This window comes from Camponotus floridanus, unplaced genomic scaffold (genome assembly GCF_003227725.1).
Source record: "Camponotus floridanus strain SB8 unplaced genomic scaffold, Cflo_v7.5 scaffold24, whole genome shotgun sequence".
In the NCBI taxonomy this organism is placed as follows: Eukaryota; Metazoa; Arthropoda; class Insecta; order Hymenoptera; family Formicidae; genus Camponotus; species Camponotus floridanus.
The window spans coordinates 1,561,957-1,583,612 of record NW_020229370.1 but is presented as its reverse complement, the minus strand read 5'-3'; the positions used below and the strand labels follow the sequence as shown (position 1 = coordinate 1,583,612).

The 21,656-nt window shown below is 31.8% G+C and overlaps 5 protein-coding genes across 6 annotated transcripts; 2 read left to right on the top strand and 3 right to left on the bottom strand.

Moving 5' to 3' along the window:
• The first annotated feature begins 748 nt into the window (after nt 1-748).
• LOC105257004 (T-complex protein 1 subunit delta) lies at nt 749-4,587 on the top strand. The gene is made up of 9 exons (XM_011267339.3): nt 749-975; nt 1,267-1,319; nt 2,151-2,240; nt 2,323-2,574; nt 2,735-2,830; nt 2,915-3,076; nt 3,172-3,516; nt 3,657-3,908; nt 4,074-4,587. The coding sequence occupies exons 1-9, from the start codon at nt 852-854 to the stop codon at nt 4,317-4,319; spliced, it is 1,620 nt and encodes a 539-aa protein (XP_011265641.1). The 5' UTR covers nt 749-851; the 3' UTR covers nt 4,320-4,587.
• A 2,417-nt stretch (nt 4,588-7,004) lies between these two features.
• LOC105257005 (N-acetylgalactosaminyltransferase 7) lies at nt 7,005-11,187 on the bottom strand. 2 transcript variants are annotated; one of them, XM_011267341.2, is made up of 11 exons: nt 11,008-11,187; nt 10,635-10,812; nt 10,306-10,511; nt 10,067-10,233; nt 9,778-9,985; nt 9,416-9,592; nt 9,076-9,319; nt 8,776-8,997; nt 8,587-8,685; nt 7,432-7,557; nt 7,005-7,348 (listed from the first exon to the last, which is right to left on the bottom strand). In XM_011267341.2, exons 2-11 carry the CDS (start codon nt 10,785-10,787, stop codon nt 7,208-7,210), a joined length of 1,743 nt encoding a protein of 580 aa, XP_011265643.1. In that variant the 5' UTR covers nt 10,788-10,812; nt 11,008-11,187; the 3' UTR covers nt 7,005-7,207. The 2 variants fall into 2 exon arrangements, with proteins under 2 accessions (XP_011265643.1, XP_011265642.1); XM_011267340.3 differs by having other exon boundaries at nt 10,635-10,805; nt 11,008-11,184.
• Nucleotides 11,188-11,262: 75 nt separating this feature from the next.
• LOC105257008 (congested-like trachea protein) lies at nt 11,263-16,519 on the top strand. The gene is made up of 5 exons (XM_011267344.3): nt 11,263-11,644; nt 11,942-12,056; nt 12,428-12,742; nt 15,701-15,874; nt 16,002-16,519. Exons 1-5 carry the CDS (start codon nt 11,549-11,551, stop codon nt 16,187-16,189), a joined length of 888 nt encoding a protein of 295 aa, XP_011265646.1. The 5' UTR covers nt 11,263-11,548; the 3' UTR covers nt 16,190-16,519.
• Nucleotides 12,937-15,558, bottom strand: LOC105257006 (leucine-rich repeat-containing protein 70). The gene is made up of 6 exons (XM_011267342.3): nt 15,396-15,558; nt 15,018-15,149; nt 14,803-14,940; nt 13,905-14,722; nt 13,282-13,834; nt 12,937-13,182 (listed from the first exon to the last, which is right to left on the bottom strand). Exons 1-6 carry the CDS (start codon nt 15,432-15,434, stop codon nt 13,006-13,008), a joined length of 1,857 nt encoding a protein of 618 aa, XP_011265644.2. The 5' UTR covers nt 15,435-15,558; the 3' UTR covers nt 12,937-13,005.
• Nucleotides 16,520-17,001: 482 nt separating the features above from the next.
• On the bottom strand, nt 17,002-19,813 carry LOC105257009 (WASH complex subunit 1). Its single transcript, XM_011267345.2, has 4 exons — nt 19,371-19,813; nt 19,053-19,182; nt 18,300-18,858; nt 17,002-18,165 (listed from the first exon to the last, which is right to left on the bottom strand). The coding sequence occupies exons 1-4, from the start codon at nt 19,411-19,413 to the stop codon at nt 17,377-17,379; spliced, it is 1,521 nt and encodes a 506-aa protein (XP_011265647.1). The 5' UTR covers nt 19,414-19,813; the 3' UTR covers nt 17,002-17,376.
• Nucleotides 19,814-21,656: the final 1,843 nt, after the last annotated feature.

The following is a 21,656-nucleotide window of genomic DNA, read 5'->3' as shown; positions in this document are numbered from 1 at the left end:
TAAATAAATAGATGATAAATCTTGAGGGATTTTGTTAAATTCCCAGGTATTAAGATGACGTCTAAGACATCTTAAAGACGTCTATAACGTCTTTAAGGCGTCTTTAAGACGTCTTTAGACGTCATCTTGCTACCTGAGTTGTTAATTCGAAAAAGAGAAAAAGTAAGCAAAAAATAGAAAATCAAATAAATAACTCTCTATGTAGAAGTATATATAAAAGTATTATAAGAAATATATATAAAAATGTTATAAGAAGTATATATAAATACATATAAAAATATTAGAAATGTATAATAGAAATATAAAATTATAATAATATATAATAATAATATAACATTAGAGATATATAAAAAGCAATTAAATATAAAACACAATACATTACAATGATATCCTTTCTAGGCTAAATGTTACTTTGAGAATATGCGTATAAAAATTTTAATCGTGCATGCGAGAGATATGAATTTATCACTTGAATACTACTTTTACACGACTTCCGTTTTTATCTGAAATATCTATATCCTAAAGAATTTTTTTTATCTTACATGTTCTTTATCCTTGCTTTTCATTCGACTTCCGGAGAATAAACGTATAGCCAATCGGTTTTCCGGTTGCGTTCAAAAATCATTCGGATTTCTACTCATCGGAATACAGCAGTGTCCTCTTGACCAATCAGAAACCTTGGTTCATTTCGTTCTGATTGGACAATCGGATTTCTAGTCTATTCGACGAGCAGATTGGAGTGAATTTACAGACGCGACCGAAACGTGCATGAATCGCCATCGCCATTCGGGAGAGGTAACAACGCTGTTCTGCTTTAACATCTCGTCTGAAAATTTTTAACCGAGAGAAACATGACCAAAAATGTGCTGAGGAAGCCGATGGAAAACGGCGATTATCGCGGGGCTTATGGACAGGCTTATAAAGATAAGAGCAAACCCACGGATATCCGCAGCAGCAACATCAATGCCGCTAAAGGTGAGAGCGATAGGTCCTTTTTCCGCGTGGCGAGAAAATATTACCTTATATAGCAATGTGCCGCAATACCTCTTCACGCATCGATATTGTATATTATAAATGGAGTCTGCTTATGAACATCTGATTATAAATAAATGTGTTACTATATGAACATAGAAAAAAATGTTCTCCCACAATAATGTATTATATTGAAAATTTGGTGTCCTTTTGAGGTCTCTTTATTCACGAATTACATCAAACTTTTTGTTTTTTTATGTTTATATTATATATTAACTATTTCTCTTCTTGCAGCTGTTAGCGATGCGATACGGACGAGTCTTGGACCCAGGGGAATGGACAAGATGGTAAATTTTTATACTTATATAAATTGATAAAGAATTCGGCTCTATATATTTAGCAACATGATAATTAAGAAACGAACGATTAAGAGCCAAACGCAGATGGTAATGCATAAATTTCATAAACATTAATTGTTCACGAAAATTTAAACATGCCCAAGGCATTTATATATATAATTTAATTGGTGCATATACCATGGTATATACCAAGATATAGATTCTCATGTTTTGAGAATTCTATAAAATCCCTCTTTACTCCTCTGAAGAGATGTAGACAAGAAAAATATTGGGGCGAAGTCGCTGAATCGAAAATCAAACCCGAGTCTCGCTTGCCAGGTGACTGCTCTTACCACTGAGCTATTCAGCCCCACACTTCTCCTGTCTATTTTTATTAATCTATGGAAATAATGAGAACACAATCTTTTTCAGCTCCGCGTGCATTTCTAAATAAATTGATAAAGAATAGGCAAGCGAAAAACTCGAGTTCGATTTCCAATTCAGTGACTTCGCCCCGATATTTTTCTTGTCTACATCTCTTCATAGGAGTAAAGAGAGGTTTTATAGAATTCTCAAAACATGAGAATCTATATCTTGGTATATACACCAAGTAAAATATATATATATATATATATATATATATATATATATATAAATGCCTTGGGCATGTTTAATTTTCATGAATAATTAATGTTTATGAAATTTACACATTGCCATCCGCGTTTGGCTCTTAATCGCTCGTTTCTTAATTATCATGTTGTTTTCATACTTATCTTGCTTTTTTGAAACCTATTTAAAATTATTATAATATTAATTGATATCTGATATGCCTGATGACAGATTCAAGCTAGTAATGGAGAAGTTACTATCACAAATGATGGTGCTACTATCCTAAAAGAAATGAATGTAATCCATCCTGCTGCAAAGATGGTAAGAATAAATTTTTCATTTTAAAATTTAATAAAATTATTATGTGACAATAAATAATGCACAACATATTTTGTGTTTATAGCTTGTTGAGTTGTCTAAAGCTCAGGATGTAGAGGCTGGTGATGGTACAACGAGTGTTGTTGTGATATGTGGTGCACTTTTGGAGGTGGCGGAACGCTTGTTGCAGAAAGGTATTCATCCTACTTCGATTAGTGATGCTTTTCAGAAAGCAGCAGCTGAAGGAGTATTGATTCTGTTACACATGTCCATACCTGTTGACCTAACGGATAAAGAATCTCTTGTAAAGGTTGCTGCAACATCTCTCAATTCCAAGGTATCTAAATTAGTGTTGATGTATGAGTGTTGAAATTATACAATAATAATAATCATTTTGATTATCTCTCTAAGTAATTAATATAATATATAGTTGTTTAATTATTATATATAACAATTCAATATATTTTCAATATATTTTTATCTTTATATTATTTCAGGTTGTGCATCAACAATCTAGTCTTCTTGCACCACTTGCTGTAGATGCAGTATTAAAAGTTACAGAAGAAGGAAAGGAAATATCAGTTGACTTAAATGTGAGAACAAATTTTTTATACATATGCTTTATTGTTTATGTCACATAAATTTTATTAACTGATATTTTTCTATTACCTTTATAGGATATTAAAGTAATAAAAAAATTGGGAGGTACTGTCGAAGATACCGAATTAATAGAAGGATTGATATTTACCCAAAAATCTTGTAATATTAATGGCCCGAAACGTATAGAAAAAGCTAAAATTGGATTGATTCAATTCTGCATTTCGCCGCCAAAAACTGATGTGAGTATCATGAATGTAATAATATGGACGCATATCCGCATTTATGGTTCTTTACACGAGTGAATAAATTAATTTCTTGATTTTTGAATTTTTAGATGGATCATAATGTTGTTGTATCTGACTATGCGGCGATGGATCGTGTCTTAAAGGAAGAACGTGCTTATATATTGAATATCATTAAACAGATCAAGAAAACTGGTTGCAATGTACTCCTAGTGCAAAAGTCGATTTTGCGTGATGCCATTAGTGATCTCGCAATACATTTCTTAGACAAGATTAAAGTTATGGTAATAAAAGATGTAGAGCGCGAGGACATTCCCTTTGTGTGTAAAACGCTAGGTTGCCGGCCGATCGCATCGTTGGATCATTTTGTGGCCGAAAATCTTGTTAACGCAGAACTTTGCGAAGAAGTTCAAACCGGAAACTCGAAATTTGTTAAGGTGAATTTATTTGACAGAAACGGCAATATTAAGATTAATGTTTAATATTTCTTAATATTTCTTTCTGTAATAAAATGTTACATTTCTTATATCTAAATTATTGATATAATTAACATATTTTTCTGTTTTAATATATACAGATCACAGGCATTCAAAATCATGGAAAAACGGTCACAGTTCTTGTGCGCGGTAGCAACAAATTAGTCTTGGAAGAAGCCGAAAGATCGCTACACGATGCTTTGTGCGTCATCCGGTGTTTAGTAAAACAAAGAGCACTGATCGCCGGTGGCGGTGCACCAGAAATTGAATTAGCATTAAAACTAGGAGAATACGCAGTGACCTTAGGTGGAGTTGATGCATACTGTATCAAGGCCTTTGCAAATGCACTTGAAGTCAGTATTAAATACATTCCATAATTTTTTCTGTAGATAAATTATAATTTGTACTTTAATATTGTTTTATACAAATATTGAACTGTATATATTGCGAAAAATGCAAACAAGTTTGAAATAATTATACAATCTTTGATAAATTTTTTTATAATTTATCAATTTTAGGTGATTCCGTCAACGTTAGCCGAGAATGCAGGTTTGAATCCGATAGCAACAGTAACTGAACTTCGCAATCGACACGCGAAGGGTGAAGTAACAGCGGGAATTAACGTACGAAAGGGCGCCATTACTAATATATTGGAAGAGAACGTAATTCAACCATTGTTGGTTTCTACCAGTTCGATAACTCTCGCTTCCGAAACCGTACGCAGTATACTGAAAATTGATGACATTGTCAATACAAATCAATAAATCAGAAAATGCAATTTAAAATTGATTTTAAATTTACATAGCACGATAAATATAATTAGTAATAATAATATCATATACTCTCTTCACGTGTTATCAATATACGCAATATGGTTTTCGTTACAAATTTATCCACGTTCATCATATTTGTTTGATTGATATTATAAAAACCTATTCACCTTAACAATTAGAATATGTTTTTTGCAAAAGCTTTACATAATGTATTTTTTAAACGCGTTAATACTGAGAACAATAAAAAGTTTACGAGATATCAGTAATTTATTATTTTAGTATATATAACAGCATAGATGTAAGTACCATAAAATTATATTGTGTATTTATGAATTTGAGAATTTTTACATCAAAGGAAACAAATTTCCCTGACGTGTTAAAAAGAAGAGATAATTAACCTTAAATTATTAACCTTAAAAGAGATAATTAACCTTATATATAAAATTCATTTCAAGTCTTAATAATTGTATACTTGAAAAAAAAAAGATATGTACATAACACACACATATGTATAATCCTCTTAAAAATTTAATCAAAATACAATCTCATACAACACGGCACTGGAGCCAAGTACATCTTGCATATAATATATATTTATATTAAAAATTACTGCATCTATTTTGCATTAAATCAGCACAATCACATCTATTACTTATAAATCTTAAATTCAATTTTGATTGTGTGAATTAAGTACATAAATGAGAATAGCCGCTTCAGGATATACACAATATGTAATCGTCATATTCGATGAAGAGAAATGTCCATCGTCGCGAAAGATATACGCAATATCATACTATTTTTTTTTTAAGTGGCAGTTTTTTTACGCAGTAAAGAAGAGCAATATTCCTTAAAATATATACCGAAATATAAATTAAAATATAAAAATTAAAATATAAATTAAAATATAAAAATTCCAAATAATTCCTTTAAACCATAATTAGAAGATATAAAGGATTAATTCTCTGAAACATACAGTTATAATTCCATATATATAAAATACAATATTTTCAATAGAACAACAAACAATATTCTTCTCCTGACTTTGATCAAAATATATATTGAACATAAATAAAATTTGTAATTCCACATACATAGTTATATAAATAATAAATGGAATGTTTATTATAATTAAAATTACTATATATCTATATTAATATTCTGGATAGTTGTTTTGTTTTGTTTTAATAATTATTGATTTTTCCTATATTGCATTCAAAATTGGAGATATAAAATGTTTTATTTTACATCGTCATGCGAAATACGAGGTCTGTAAATAAAGTAATGACACGTTTTCGAGATGAACTTTTATTTATAATTTAACTCTGTCTCCTTCAAAATAGTTCCCTTGGGAAGCCACTGAGCGCCTGAGATGTTGTTTCCAATGTTCATAGCTGGAACTCAGAAACCCGAATGGCCTTCAGCTGGTCGGTTACAGCCTTTTACGTTTTCAGTCGTATCAAAGTGATGTCCTTTGAGATGAGTTTTCAATCTCGGGAAGAGAAAGAAATCACAGGGACTTAGGTCAGGCGAATACGGGGGCTGAGGAATGACAGAAATGTTTTTCCGTAACGCCAAAAACTCCGTAATCGAAAGCACAGACTTCGCCTGACCTGAGTCCCTGTGACTTCTTTCTCTTCCCGAGATTGAAAACTCGTCTTAAAGGACATCACTTTGATACGAAAACGTAAAAGCGGCTGTAACCGACCAGCTGAAGGCTATTCGTGTTTCTGAGTTCTAGCACTGCTATAAAGACTGGAAACTAGGTCTCAGGCGCTGCGTGACTTCCCAAGGGAACTATTTTGAAGGAGACAGAGTTAAATTATAGTTATATTATAAATAAAAGTTTATCTCGAAAAAGTCTCATTACTTTATTTACAGACCTCGTACAGACACTGGTATAAAAATAAGTGTCACATACAGATACTATATGTCTAATAAGTATTTTAATCTTTCAATCAAGAAAATGTATCTCTTTTATATATTTTTATATATATTTTTGCATTAAAATTTATATATGCAGATATATATAATTAATTAATTTTATAACTCAAAAATAATTTAAAAATAGTTTCCTCTACACATCACATGTAGATGTAAGATTCTTTATCTTTTGCATAGCATGTAAAAAATATATTTCCATAATTCAAGAAATTGTTGAAACATTAAATATTTTAAGTTTTTTAATAAATCAATTTTATAGGAAACTTTATAGAAACAAATATTGACAGTAGCAATGGACACACCATTTATGGAGAAATATTTTTTTCATACATGTTTCATACATGTTTCATGTAAAAATAAATGCTATTAAACACTTTAAAATGTTTTTTTGTTATTAGTTGTTTCAGCCAGTGTTTATCTCTCAAAAAAGAAGAAATAACATGATTAAATGATATAAATAAAATTTTGCATGATTAAATAACATAAATAAAATATAGATAAAATTCGTGAAAATTATATATTTAGATCACGCAGGCTTGATTAATCTTTAGAAAAAAGATATTTCAAATTTAAAATTCAAATCTAAATGTGTGAAATTTACTCTTTTTTACATTTCATAATATACGTGTTTCCTTAGCAACTCTTTCACGTCTTAACAAATAATATAAAAATGAGAATTTTTCTTAAATATTGTTCTTGTTCGATGTATATGTTAATATTGAAAACTTTATAGTTGTTATTTATGTATATCACTCTCTAACATATGTATAATAAATTAGTAAACAATGTCAGCAAACATATGTCAAATCATCCTGCATTATATATTACTAAAAATATAAATTGCACACTCTTTGCAAAAATCTGTGCACAACTTATCGAACAATGTACAATCACATTTTGATAAGCAAAACAGATTTTATAAATTTTTCTGTTTTATATTACCATCGTGGATGGATTTGATGAAAATTCCATTGCTGATAAGTATTGTTTATGTCGCATAGCATTAGAGATAACTGTTGAGTTTGGGGATGAAGTGCCATACACTTTTTATGTACTCTATGTAACAGAGTTTTTGTTTTCTACAAATGCAAATTAATATATGTTGATAAAATTGCAAAGACGTATTTATTTGAAAAATTTTTGTTGTCAAAAGATAACTTACTTCATCATATTGCCATGGACCATCTGCAGTTCCTAAACGACAAAATGCGTATTTTATACCTTGACCATCTGCTTCAACACATCTTTCACCAATACCCAATTGACCTTTCGCATTCAACCGTATAAGCTAACAAGAAATATAAAGGAAATTTTATAAAGTTATAAAATAATTTTAAAAATGTATAAAATACAAAGTTGTCTAATTTATATATCTGAATAGGAAAAAAATAAGATATTTTAGAATTTGATAAAAGAAAAAGACTAAGGACCGGACCGTGATGTAGGGTGTTATTACATAATTGAAATTAAAAACTTGAATCTAAGACGGAAAATTTATCTATTCTTTAATAATAGAGTAACAAAACATTATCCGTCGAAAAAAATAATACGAATTCAAAAAAATATCGACAGACTTACTTTCAATCCAATGCGGATCTTTTGCAATGTCTTACACGGATCGCAAAACGTGATTAGAACGCGAACGTTGCAAAAGCAATACAAAATAATCGAAAGGTCAAACACACAAATTTAACCGTTCGACTAATAAAATGCAAAGAATAATAATGAAACAAAAGCGCTTGTACAAAATGATAAAAATAAATAATATATATATATATATATATATATATATATATATATATATATATATATGCATGGCAATGACATCCAAGCAAGAAGCGCAACGCTCATCGCGATAAAATCAAATTCGTCCAAATGACAATGAAAAATCAGGAAAGATATATATTGCCTTATTAAAACAAAAAGAAGTCTTATTTATAACCGTTATTATTCTTTGCGTTTTATAAGTCGACCGTTTGAATTTATGTGTTTGACCTTTCGAGTATTTTGTACTATACGCGCCTTTGCACCGTTCGCGTTCTAATATTATGCAATCCATGTAAGACATTGAAAAAGATCCGCATTGGATCGAAACATACGTCTGTCGATATTTTTTTGTATTCGTATTATTTTTTTCGACGGATAATGTTTTGTTACTATTATTAAAAAATATATAAATTTTCCGTCCTAGATTCAAGTTTTTAATTTCAATTACGTAATAATACCCTACGCCACGGGTCTTTAGCCTTTTTCTTTTATCAAATTGTGATTGTTATCTTATGAACTGTTATCCTCCCTTTTGTTTTTAACAAATTACCTGATTGTTTCCAAAGCCATGACAGTGGGAAGTAGCCATAAGACTTGGTGGTGCATGACCCATAGTATCCAAACATGATCCAGTTGCCACATTTCGCAACTAAAAAGGTATTATTATTGTTATACATATAAAAGTTTGTGTATTTGATTTGTTGATAAAACATAGATATGCATTCGGTCAAAAAGGTACCTCTCCCCAATGTATATTTGGTGGCAATTCTGGAAATTTGTCCAATACATCATAGGCCACATTATCCATGTACCATTGAAAGTTTTTACATTTCTTTCGTTCTTTGAAGGCCAATTGCTCGGATATATCGCCGTGATCGAGCAATCGAGCCAATGGTTCTCTGGTATAAAAAAATTCCTTATGTTTCTCGTCGAACCATGTTTCTATAACTCGTTTATAATTCTGTAAAAGAATTTATTCTGCAATAGGAGATTACTATCTCAAAGAGAAATTGTACATACGATAAAATCGATTACTCACGATAGTTATCAACGGTCCTTTTTTCTTTTGAGCAAGTTTACCAAACGTATAAGGCATAAATCCTCGGTAAACATGTCCTACATGTGAGCACGGTACCCACAAAATACTTCCGCCACACTGCCATATCTTGAATGACAGTTCAAAGTTTTCCCCTCCCCAAACGAGTAATCCCTCGTCGTATCCACCCAGTGACAAAAAGTATTGTCGATTTATGGCAAATAAACCACCAGCGTGTGTAGGTGATCTGCAAGTCGCATAAACGATATAAAATTGGTCGAAAAGTATTGTACAGTATAAGTAGAAATGAAATTATATCAAGCACTTGAAATGAAAATTGTACCTGTACGGCATACTGTCATATGCACGTGTTTTGGCTTCCCGTCTGGGTAATTCGTTCTCTTTGTATAACATGCCCCACTCGAAAATTCCTCTGTACAAGTGACCTTCTTGATACACAGGACGGTACTCAAATGTTTTATGATCAATGCCATCTATCACAGGAACTGTCATTACATTCCTAGAAAAGAAGAAAAATTGCAAAATCATATTTGTTGAAAAAAAATTTTGTATAGGAAGAATTTAATTATTATGCTATTTTTTTTATCATGTTAAATTTCTTCAAGATATAAAAATATTATAATTTTTTTTTTCAATTTTTTCAATAGTGTATGATTGAATAATTTATTATGATTATGATTTTACCTATTTTCAGCAATTGGTGCTAAGAGTGGTGGCAACCAATTGACATTGACTTCACAATGAGCATCTAAAAATACTATTACTTCACCCTTGGCATCACGCGCTCCTCGAGATCGTGTCCGTATTAAACCTTGTCTCTCATAGTTTCTAAGTAATCTAACTTTTCCATTCCATTGTTCAATATAGGAATCTAGGTCACCCTTTAAATTTTCTGCAAAAGATTATAAGATTGCTAATTATAAGCTACTAAATTTTTTAGATTTTATCATATCTTAGTCCAGAGAGATTGTACCTTTATCAGAGAAGTCATCAACAAGAAGGATCTCCTCTAAAAATTTTGATGGAGTGCGATTAATAACACTATGAATTGTTCGTAATAAAACTGACCAGCCCTCATTATGGAAAACTATAATGACACTAGTGCGTGGTAATTCTTCTGGATAATTCCAATGTTTACATCTGTACAATACAAGATATAAAAATATAGATGCAGGCTTTATAATATTATTAATCACAAGGAAAACGGCTTACTCTGCTGGCCTAGTATCTGGGATCGATCTTGACAATGAGATTTCATCAGAACACACCATGTTCATGCCATAATCAGATTCTGATTGTTGAACGTCATTTAATTGATCGTCCCTTAAAATATGTGGTTTACCATTTTCTCCAGGACCAGATCTAACTGGTACATCGCGTGGCTCGTAATTTCCTAAACCTTCTACAAACACTGGTACCTAAATAATATTAGAAAAAAATATAGACAAATTTGAAAGCTCCAATATTACTCTTTTAATGCACACTTGTTCAGGATAAATTAAGTATTTATTAAAAATAAGCAAATATATCAAAGAATTTACCTGTTTCTGTGTAAGACCTTGTGCCCATTCTTTTATATTGTTCACATGATTGTCCGAAGAGAAACTAAAAAGAATGTATAAAAGTAGCAACATCAATGTACTGCCAATGAGTATATGAAACAAGCGATTTCTTCTAAACTGTACAATCCTCATCTTTTGCAAGTTATATATCTAAAAACTAAAATGCATGATTATTATATAATAATTTTTTACTTTTATATTAGTTTAATATAAAAGACTATTCTCTCGTAAATTCTTTCGATGACGCGCATTTTATCTCAACAGTTGACGCTATTCATAATTCAATCGCTGCGTAATTCGTCCTATTTTCAATCGACAATTCCAAAAGATAAATAAATGAAATATGCGATACCTCTCGTAGTAAGAAAGAAATCGAGATAACGCAAAGCCGGCTCGACGGCATGCATTCGTCGACGTGTCGAACGTCAATAGTAATAATAGACGACAACAAACTTGTGCATCGTACATTCAAGAACCGTAATGTTCACATTTGCATAAAAGCGGCCAACGTGTCGCCAGCTGTCACGCAGATACTAAAAATGTGCGGCTAGAGACGCTACACTTGTAGAGCTACACTTGTAGCCGCTCATCGCCATGTTTGCGTTAAAAGGACGCGTTTGTCGATTTAAATGCAGATGTATCGCACTTCGTTGAAATGTCTCCACGAATATTAAAGTATCATCGTAATATAAATATGGATGTATACATGAAATGTGTGAAACACCGTGAAACATATCACGAGCGAGATTGATGGAATTTACGCTCCTGACACATCGAAGTTTAATCAAAGGTCAATTGACTTGTGATTGGTGTACTTTGACCTCTAGTTTGTTGAATGAGATTTAGAATTACTATTTGCTCAGTATTTCCAAGTCAGCTGTAGGACGTTAATCATGTCGGACAGCGTTAGCCCTATTAAGTATTTCCTGAGCGGTGGATTTGGCGGAGTATGCACCGTCGTGGCTGGCCATCCTCTGGACACCATAAAGGTGAGGTTACACTTGTTTATATTAATGCATTAGCCTAATATTACATTTGTCGGACGAGAAATTTTTTAAGCACATACATTGATCGAATAGAAAATTTCTAAAGATTTAAAAAATTATTATCCTCCAGTGAATCAATGTGCTTGATATAATTAGCTCCAGATGAAGAATCGAGTTTCATCAATTGAATGGGATTCGCGTTGGAAGTGTAGTTTGCCTTTATTTCTCCTGTTTATAATCTATTTAAATAGATGACAACATGCTTTCTGTAAAGATTCTAAAAAAGAAATTATGTTATAGGTGCGTCTTCAGACGATGCCAATACCAGGGCCTAACGAATTGGCTCTCTATTCAGGTACATGGGATTGTGCTAAGAAAACAGTTACCAAAGAAGGAATACGTGGATTATACAAGGGTATTTATATTTAAGATGTATCGTGTAGAAAAATTGTCATGTTAGGTTGCTTTTTTGAAACATGAAAGATATCTCTATGTATCTTATATTATATAAAAATCATAGCACTTTTAAAACTCATTGTGACTCAGTTTTACATTTCAGTATAAATGTTCTTATTAAAATTCTTTCATATTACATAACATATAAATAATATATTACTTTCATATTACATAACATAACATAACATAAATAATATGTCCAATGTGTCGAGTTTAATAATATACAAAAATAGTTTAAATACTTTGACATGTTTAGTAGCCTAGTCTAAGAAAAATTTGTATATTATATTTTTATAAGAAAGGTGACTTTAGAATTTCTCTTCTCTTTAGGTATGGGTGCACCGTTATCTGGTGTTGCTCCAATATTTGCGATAAGTTTCTTTGGATACAGTGTTGGAAAAAAGCTGCAACAGAGTTTTCCAGATGAAAAACTTACGACATTGCAATTGTTTTACGCCGGCGCTTTTAGCGGCATATTTACGACTATTATAATGGCCCCAGGCGAGCGCATCAAATGTTTGTTGCAAATACAACACGCGGATGCAAAACCAAAGTACAGTGGACCGCTAGATTGCGCGAAGCAACTGTATCGAGAAGGAGGCATTAGAAGTATTTACAAAGGAACTTGTGCTACACTGCTAAGAGGTATGATTTGCAATCTTACTCTTAATTCTTGCAAATTTGAATTGTTATTTATCAAATATTTTCATATTTTAAAAGATTTCACATTTGTATATATCATGGACAGAAATTTATATCGATAAGAAGTAACCTTATTACATACGTGCTATTATTTATCCCAAAGTAAAGGATTAAGTACATTGATATATTATAAAAATTTATGATATATTTTTTTTTCCGTTCTGCATTTTATCAACATATACAATTTGCAAAAAATTGGAAATTGACTAACTGATATCATTATGCTCTTCAAACTCTCCTCTTGTTTTCAAAAACTTTTGAAGGTATCGTTTCTTCGGACTTCTGCATTGTAAACCACCTTTGCGCAATGCATGAAAAATTCCCCAATTCTGTAATCGCTTCGGCGTTGAACATCGCGGAGCTGTCTCCTTATTTCTGTTCACCTACGTCGCGTAAAATTATTAACAATTCGTGTTTTGTCTATTAACGATGCATTATCAAGTATAAACGAAGCGATAAAAATCAAATAAAATGATAGTTACTAGATGAGGATTCCAATTGATCATGAGACACGTGCAATCCCAAGGATTCTCATCCAATCTTATATTTTGTATCTGTTGTATTTGTTTAGTTGGCAGTCTAAGATTTTTAAAAAAATCCAAAGGTAACGAAGTTAATTTGTTCCCTGTAAGTATAATTTCTCTCAGCTCCTTCTGTTGTTGAGCGACGAATAAACCTGGGGGTATGGATTCGAGATCGTTTTTCGATAGGTCGATTCTTCTAACTTTCTCTAAACCGTAGAAAGCATCCATGGAAATTCTCTCAATGTGACAAGAACTTAGATCCAGATCCAACAGATTGGCAAGATCGACAAATGCATCGAAATCGATATTCGTGATGTTTCCTCGCATTTTGAGATGCGTCAACGCTGGCAATCCTTGTAGTATGAAACGTTCTAATAAGAGTATATCTAAATTATATAGATATAATATCTCAGCTTTACGTAGACCAAGTAACGAATTCTTTTGCAGTGTTAATTTTGACGTCGTGCCTCCGAGATACAGTTTTATCGTCGTATTCATAATCTCGAAAGTACTGAAACAGATATAAATACATACATTTCCTTCAGATCGAATCGTCGAGATGTAATTGCGTAGAACATTACCTTGGAAAAATGGAATCCAAAGGGTTCTCTGTAAAATCAGCGCTCTTCAACGCCGGAAAAGGCGGAAATGATAATTCCGATAGAAAAGTCAAGTTATTTTGTCGCAAGTCCAGGTGTTCCAACATAAGTAATCCTGCCAAGTCTACACTCTTCAATGTCAATAACTCATTACTCGCCAGTGACAACCATCTCAAGTTCGGCGTACCGTAGAAGCAAAATTCCGGTATGAACTTTAAACTATTTTTTTCCAGTGAAAGATAAAGAAGGCTATTGAGACCGTCGAACATATGCCAGGATATGTCTTTCAGGGCGCAACCGTACACCCTCAAATGCGTTAATGCGCCGAGCGCAGCGAACAGCTCAACATTTTCTCTATAGCCCTCCAATTCTTGTTTATACAGATCGTATGGCAATATTTCCTTGTCGTCGCTATTCTGCTGACTCAGAAAGATGAGTCTGTGTCCTTTGTGCTGGCTGACATTACTTACGGCGATTCGATTGTCGTCAATCGCTTCGGTTTCCTGAGAATTCATTGGCTTGATCACCAAATTTGCCTTGTTCTTATTTGGCAAATTTAAGTTTGACAATTTAATTCGTTCCAAATTTAAATACAACAAGGTAGATCCTAGAGGATACAAAGCATCGGATGAGAGACGAATACCGCCTTTTTCCTTGTAATTATTCGCCTCCTTTATAGAAGGATCGCTATAATCTATCCCTTGAACATCTAATGATACCAACTCGGTGAAGCGCTGGAATATAGTAGCTTGCAGAAGAATATCGGCGTTCCCATTGCCCGATTCAAGTAATGTTAAAACCTGGAAAGCCAAAAGAACTTAACACAAGATACATGTATAAATATATAAAATTATATATGATATTATATATTCTATGCTACCTGTATATCTGAAGGAAGTTTAGCCAAAAGTTCATCAGGATTCTCAACAATCACGCACGTTGCTATTTTCATTAATTCATGAGCCATGGAATGCTCCTCATCATCCATATTAAAATCGACATCATCGGAGGATACATTCTATTGAATATGAATTAAATTATATATATGAAAATTAACAATTATGAATATCTGATATCCATACGATTCGTTCCTACTTGATCTTTATCTCTGTCAATCCATTGGTGTAGAGGCAGATCAGAGAATTTTTGGATCTCGCAAGTACATCCCTGTGGGCATCTTATCTCCCACACACCACCGATATCAATAATTTGTCCTATACATTGATCCTGGGCACAGTGTAATTTGAAGATTAATATCAGTAATATTTGAAGATTATAATCATTTATTATTTTACAGGATACATATTCGAAATTAATTTTAATTATTTGTAATTTTTTATTCATTATATATTTATATATAAAATGAATCAAATTTATTTATTTATTTATGTGAAATAATATAGAAAAGAAGTTGGATTATAGTAGCAAAGCAATAATCTATAAGTGCGGTCAAGTATCAAAATGTATATATACCAAAGATAAAACGACGAGAAATAAGAGGATGAATGCCATATCGTCTCACTTTACAAACTTTGATTTTAAAACAAAGCACAATACTTAGAAACCATTAACAGCACGCTGGTTCGAAGGAAACTGGATTTCGTTAACTATGTTATCTGCGCCTTGATGCTTCCTATCAAACAGGATGCTTTCTATCTGCCAACCCACACGCTCTCTACTCGCTATTATTAATTGTGCATAATGTTTACGTGCCATCTTCAGCCTCTGGAGTAAGAATACTCGAGCGATTACTAATTTATGCTCTATATTTCTTTCAGATATCCCGGCTAGTGGAATGTACTTTTTGACATATGAATATCTAAAAGAACAATTCACTCCTGAGGGAGGGAAACTTAGTTTACCAACTACTATATTAGCGGGCGGGTTTGCAGGTATTGCAAACTGGTTGGTGGGAATGCCACCTGATATCTTGAAAAGCCGTCTACAAACTGGTATATAATAAAGACATTTTGTTTTCATATTTATATTGAATTGAATTTCAAATGAGAATCAATTTATATAAAAATTCAATATAAAAATTTGTTTCATTATACGTTATATTATATATTATTATTGTAGCACCAGAGGGTACATATAAGAGCGGGATACGTGAAGTATTTGTCAAATTGATGAAAAATGAGGGACCAATAGCTCTTTATAAAGGTGTGGTACCAGTTATGTTGCGAGCTTTTCCTGCAAATGCAGCTTGTTTTATGGGCTTTGAAATTTGCATGAAATTTTTGAACTGGCTCGCGCCAAATTTATAACTTGAATCATATATGACGTAATTAAGTAAAATTTTCGGAAGATATCTTGCCTCTCTTGGTATCGATTGCCTCTTGCTAAATGCTACGATTGATAGATACGATTCTAAGCGGTTGTAAGACGATTTATTTTATCGTAGATAAAATATAATTTTTTTATTCTTGTCTCACAGACATTTTGAAATCTCAGAAATAGATTATATATGCGTGTGAAAATTATAGGAAGTGATACAATATAGTCTTTGTATAGGAAAAAAGTTATATACAAGAAAATGAAAGTATGATATCAGGGGATATACTTTTTTATATAGTATAATTTTGTATTGTATATTAGGTTTCATGAAGTTTTAAATATATATCAAATTTTAAACCTATATTATATGTATCAGGAATTGTGACAATTCCTAAGCATATGGAAAGACTGCTCAATGATCAATAATATATATGCAAATTAGTATTGCATGTATTTTATATATATATACATATATAGTTTGAATATAAAACTTTATTAATGTAACAGTATATATATGTACATTAGTTACATTTGTATATTGTACATTATATTGCATATGAGAAAATGTACAATCGGAATTATAACGGAGTAATTCTGTAATATACTATATGTACAAGATTTCTCTCTGAGGAAGATCATAAAATATAACAAAATCTAATATATATTTATATAATTATGGATAAATAAAGAAATTTTTCTAAAAAAAACCTATGTATTAATGTACAAAATAAAGTTTTCTATTCTGTTATATTCTTATAAGAAATCTTCTATTATTCCTATAAAAAATATGTAATTTGCTCATTTATAAATATAATTATCATATAATATCTTTCTGCTTGCATTACGTGAATTGTAATATCACAAATTTTTTCAACATAAACTTGTGTGCAAATTAACAAAGGAGAGAAATATAATCAGCAGTCACACACCAAATAAAATTAAAAACTAAGTAGTTTTCATATCTGTTGGATAAAAAAACACTACACCTGGATCTGTATTGTGACCATCAGCCTATTTCAGTATTGTGATTATTAGTCTATTATATATCGAATTTCCCCTGAGTTTTCACACATGCGAATACTGATTATTTAAGCCATTTGTCTAGATGAGATTGCTCCATATGTTACAATAATTGTTCAACAGTACGATGCTCGATTAATCACCGCAACAGTAATAATCACTCTTCCCAATCATCCGTGTCAGGTTGAGAATCATATTCACTAGTAGCAGAATTTCTATCGGATGCGGACGCTTCATTTGGTTTTGGAGGTGGTGGTATCAGACTGGACATTCTTTCCAGAGCGCCCACCGTAGAACCAGCGATACCTTTGCGTCTCAGAGCTAATTTCGCGTGCAAATCCGCCATCAGGTCTCCTCCGACTGATGCCGATGACCATCTATCGCATTTTTTTGCATCCGGTGCAGTAGGCCTCAATTTCGCCCTACCTATCCCGCCAGCGTCTCGAATCGCCGCCATTAAATTGGAACGATCATCCGTTGTAGTATTTGCGGACAAACGGTTCATTGTCTTCTCTTGTTTCTCCGTTTTATTGTTTGACGAAGACACAGTCGAGTCTGTAGCTGGCGGTGGCGGTGGCGGCGGCGGTGGCGGTGGTGGCGGTGGTGGCGGAGGTGCCGCAACTTGTTGGAAACCAATTTTTTCATTGTTCACGGCATCATGGCAATTTGCATTTACGGTAAATGTAGGAGGCGGAGGAGGTGGTGGCGTAGGTTCTTGCAATGCGGTTGTCATGGTTGTAGGCAAATGTGGAACACTATCCTCCATCTTCGACCCAGAATCTTTTTCGTCGCTGATGGGTGTCGGTAGATCCAAGCGAACGGTGGGCGTCGTGACTGCGGATGATGGCGCGATGGGACTTTGGGAATTAAGATCGAGCACGAATTTTTCATCATCCACAATGCCCGGTAAATCTGGGAGTGTTAGTGGTACGTTTATTTGAGGAACCTAAAATGTATGAAAACTTTATAATAAAATTATATTATTTTAAAATTATAATTTAAAATAAGCAACATATAAGTATGTTAAAATTTATATAAATTATTATCAAGTAAATAAATTATTATACAAAAAAATCTGACCTCTCCGAGAGTTGGTGTATATAAGTAACTGGAAGACGCGTCCATATCTGACGAGAGCCACGGTTGTACAATCGAATCTGGTGCATCTTCAATTTGCTGCTTGTCCGTAGATTGACGCGATGATCTAGTGGATGTTTTTTCATAAGGACTATCCATACTGTCAAACAGTAGGAGGGCGCTAACTGAAGATAATTGTGGCGGCAATAGCTCCTCATTATCTTCAGGGTTATCTTTTTTGCTAGCCTTTGATCGTACATGATAAAATTGGAGTTTCTCTTGGAGATTGACATTCGCGGCGTACTGACCGTCCTCCGTCTTACAATTAGAAGATAAATACGCTTCGGGAATATCTTTTATAGGCACAGAACATTTATAAGCGTTTGGTATAATAGGCGCATGTTTGCGCTGCGGAGGTATAGTCATTTGATACTCTTTATAAGTATGACTAGCTGGATACTTAGCAGCAGAGTACATTTTTACTGCTTTCAAGTTTAAATTAGTTTGTAAATAGTGTAATCTATCTTCCAATTTCCTCGCTCTTTCTTTAATGCTAGTTAATCTGCAAAAAAATAAATTTGTTCATTTTATTAAAAATGTTGTCACTGTTGAGATAAACATGTTACAATTAAATTGTATAAATTAAATATATAATAATCATTCAATCAAGCTAACAATCGTATTTAATAATTATATCTAATAAATAATTATGGCTAGTATTAGCAACCAAGAAATTAATAAATTTTTTTTATATACCTCTGCGTATTTTCCGAAAGCCTCTTGTCTATACAATCAAATATATATGAGACAGCATCACTCAAGTTGTCCAAAGATTCTGCTATTTGAACTATAGTTTCCTCGTGTCTCAAATTATTCGGAATGACACCTGGGAGATTTAAAAAAATCAATTATTATCGAACTTTTTAATAATAAAATTATTTCAACTCCGTTATCAGGTTAAGATTCACTGCGAAATTATAAATAATATAAAAATATCTAAAAATTGTTTCCCGTTTTATAAGATTATAAAACAATGAATATGAGTTATATCGTAAGAAATTAAAAATTACGTACCGATTTCGATTCGTTCTGGCATCTTGGTCCCGGAAAATAGCATAAATAAATTACCTCACAGTGATAAAATACATATGTTCTCACAATTAAAAAAGCTCGATACATATATATACATATATATTTAAATTACATTTATATTTATATATTATGTAAATCATATAAACCCTGTAGCAATTATCACGTTCATACGAGACATGATAGTCGCTCAGATCATATTTCTGAAAGTTGTATTCAACGTTGGGTTGGAACGAGATAACACATGATCATAGACAGAAAAATTTGAGAGAGACGATGCCGCTTCTTCTGCCCCCTCTTCGATTTTAGATGCAACCCGTATGCGAGATTTCCATGTCGATCGAAGCGAGTTTCACTTATCGATCATCACTGCTATTGCCACCAGAGAGAAGACAGAGATGTCATGGCTTGCTTTTAGGTGATGCATAAAAGCGATACTCCTTCTATGGACATTGAAAACGTAGACATGAACTGCAAAGCTATAGCCCCTTGCACAATGTTAGGCAACAGGCAGTAAGAACAGAAATAATATCTATTCTCTGCTCTTATTGGCGAATATTTTCTGTTTCGCGTATTTATTGGTGAATAGTTTCTATTCTTTATTTCTATTGGGTGCTTTCCATTTAGCGACACAAGTCGACACAAGTGTCATTCTATCTTTGTTTATTGTTATTCATTGAAAAAAGATAGAATGACGCTTGTGTCGACTTGTGTCGCTAAATGGAAAGCACCCATTGTCTGTTGCCTAGCATTGTGCAAAGGGCTTAATGTCCATGAATGTTCTCAGAGAGTAATATCATCGACGAGATACTGTTAAAGACCGACAACCCTGGGTAAATTTTCGTAACCACCAAATGGGCCTGGTGGGCCCGGAGATAATAGAAGATTGATGATATTATCGGCCGTTTTGATTATATTGAAGACAATTAAGGCTATAGCACGTACACACTTTCCATAAGACATAACAGTAAGATTTCGACCAATCGCGTTGCTCAATTTGGTTACGGACGGCCTCTCCGCGCGACGAATCGAACCCGATATCAGCAAGATTTAAAAAATTTCAATTCAAATAGTGTGCAAAATGAAATAAATCATATAATTTTAAATAATTGATTCTAGTTTAATTCTTTAGATTCTTATTCTTATAACGTTTAAACTAATAATTTTTTTTTCTTTTTATCTTATTGATATAGAAGTACTCATTCGATTTGTCTCGAAATTTTCAAGTATTCCCACAATGTAACATTCATATATAATTTCGCGTATATATAATAATCCCCAAAAACTTACCTCTTTAAAAAAAAAGCGCGAAGTTTACGCACTAATTGTATCCAACTGTCATATTGTCTACAAAAGTAGTGATATAAAAAAATTGCGCCAACTAAGAATAAAAATTTGTACAAAATAAATAGAAGTACAAGGACGAAAACTTGTACAAGTTAAATAGAAATATTGATTGAAAACATTGTTATACAAAATAGTTGTTTTAATTTTCAAAAATAATAATATTAAAAAATTAAAAATTTATTTAAAAATTGAATACTGAAAATTAATATAAAAAAAAGTAAAAAAAATTTAATAAAAGAAACTTGGCGCTGCCAATAAAATTGGCATATATTTTAATTAAATATATATTTAACAACAAATATAATTGCTGGACATTTATTATTAACTCTCTTAAGATCTTCTGGATCTTCAATTAATAATTTAATTATTATAATTCTTATATTATTTTTACAAATTATACTTTTTACTTTAGAAATTTCTATAAGATTTATTCATGCTTATGTTTTTTCTATTTTATCAACTTTATATAGTATGAAAATCTAAAAGATTAGAACATATTCCAATTATTAGTCAAACAATTTAAATTTAATGAATAAATCTAATTTCTTTAATTACTTAATATTGATTTACATTTAGAAATTTAGACTTTTAAGCTGAACAATATATTAATAAAATTGGCAGCGTTAAATTTTCTTGATTAAAATTTTTTTTACTTTTTTGTTTTATATAAATTTTCAGTTTTCAATTTTGAAATAAATTTTTAATTTTTTAGTTTTTAATTTTTTTATTTTAGTTTTTATTATTATTTTTGAAAATTAAAACAACTATTTTGTGTAACAAAATAATTTCAATTAAAATATTTTTATTTAACTTGTATAAGCTTTCTTCCTTGTACTTCTATTTATAGTATCTTATACACATTTTTATTCTTAGTTGGCGCTATTTTTTTATATCACTACTTTTGTACATAATGTGACAGTTGGA